Source organism: Falco cherrug, unplaced genomic scaffold (assembly GCF_023634085.1).
Source record: "Falco cherrug isolate bFalChe1 unplaced genomic scaffold, bFalChe1.pri scaffold_32, whole genome shotgun sequence".
Taxonomy (NCBI): Eukaryota; Metazoa; Chordata; class Aves; order Falconiformes; family Falconidae; genus Falco; species Falco cherrug.
This window is the reverse complement of record NW_026599478.1, coordinates 1-1,476: the sequence shown is the minus strand read 5'-3', so window position 1 is coordinate 1,476 and position 1,476 is coordinate 1. Positions and strand designations below refer to the sequence as shown.

At 61.6% G+C, this 1,476-nt stretch overlaps 1 protein-coding gene across 1 annotated transcript; it reads right to left on the bottom strand.

The window, feature by feature from the left end:
• Positions 1 to 399: 399 nt before the first annotated feature.
• On the bottom strand, positions 400 to 1,472 carry MFSD5 (major facilitator superfamily domain containing 5; the record flags this gene model as incomplete). The annotated part of the gene is given in 7 exon segments (XM_005433893.4): positions 400 to 771; positions 773 to 876; positions 879 to 1,146; positions 1,148 to 1,183; positions 1,186 to 1,278; positions 1,280 to 1,339; positions 1,341 to 1,472. Coding segments are annotated over 7 exon segments (924 nt in total), but the record flags the coding sequence as incomplete, so codon positions are not given.
• Between the last annotated feature and the right edge of the window lie 4 nt (positions 1,473 to 1,476).

The window sequence follows — 1,476 nt, the reverse complement described above, 5'->3', positions numbered from 1 at the left end:
GGGCCCTATAGACACTGTCTACTCACAGACACCCTATACACAACCCACAGACCCCCCCCACAGCCCTCCTGGGGGCGGCCCTATAGGTACTGCCCACCTCACAGACAACCCACAGGCATGCTATAGATACCCTATAGACAGCTCCCTGCCTCCCCCCCCCCGGGAGGGGCCCTATAGTCACTGCTACCCCACAGGCACCCTTATAGAAAGCCCCCAGGTACCCTATAGACTCCTTACAACCCCCCGGCAGGGGCCCTATAGGTACTGCCACCCCATAGCCACCTCACAGGCCCCCTATAGAAACTATGGTGCAGAAACACCTTTCATATTTAATTTTTTTTTAATTAAAAAGAAAAAAACCTCCCGCTCATCCTTCCGCACCACCGCTCGTCCTTCTGCCACCCGCTCGTCCTTCTGCCACTGCTTGTCCCAACACCGCTCGTCCCCCGCCGCCACCGCTCGCCCTTCCGCCACCGCCACAGAGACAAGGACATTTGGGGGGAGGGCTGGGGGGAGGGGCAGGCTCAGGGTGTCTCCAAATCACCCAAGGTCACCAAGGTCAGAGGTCAGACACAGCGGCGTCGGTTGGACACCGGAGCTCGGCGTCGCGGCGAATGAGGGCAAAAAGGCACGTGGCCCACCAGCAGCGCCAGCAATGCCAGAAGGGCGCAAGCGCTCCCCATGTCGCTGGCGCCGTGGGTGGGGGTCCAGCCCAGTAAAAACCAGCCAAACCAGTAAGTTCAAAGGGAGGTGGAACCAGTTGGTGACCCCCTGCGCGATCTTTTTGGGGGACGATTTTGCGCCGGAGGAAGCCCATGGCGGGGAAGTAAAGACCGCAGGAGAATTCGACAAAGAGGAAGGCGCCGAAGGCTTGGACGGGCTGGTGGCGAAGAGGAGGGCGAGGAAGGCGAGGAAGAGCAGCAGGACAGCCAGGAGGAGCAGGTGGCTCGGTTGGAGGAGGGAAGCGGAGACAAGCAAGCGGTATAAGGAAGACCCCAAGGCGCTGGCGGCCATGAAGGCAGCGAAGACGATGCCCAGGGGGGCACCGTGGGGCTGGAGGAGGGGCGTCCAGAGGAAGATGAAGACGAAGACGACGCTTTCAAAGAGCATCTGGACGGTGCCGAGGAGGAAGACACGTCGGTCCGCTCAAGAGGCACCTCAAGGGGTCGCCGCAAACTTTTGCCCCACGTGGCTTTGGGGGCCGTAATTCTCCTCCCAGTTTTTCCAAGCGTAACAGCCCGAAGCCACCAGAAATGGGATGGCGGCGAGGAACGGGGCCAACCGGCCCCAACGCCAACCCTTGGGCACCGACTTCGGCGGCGGCCCCAGCGGCCACGGCGGACGAAGTGATTCCAAAAAGCAGCTTGGGAGAAAGTGAGGGCGAGCCAATCGGCAGGGAAGTCGTGCCGCCCCACGTGCTCTTCCACGTACCACGCTTCCAACGCGGCGAACAGCACTGCAGCGGCTAACCCCGCC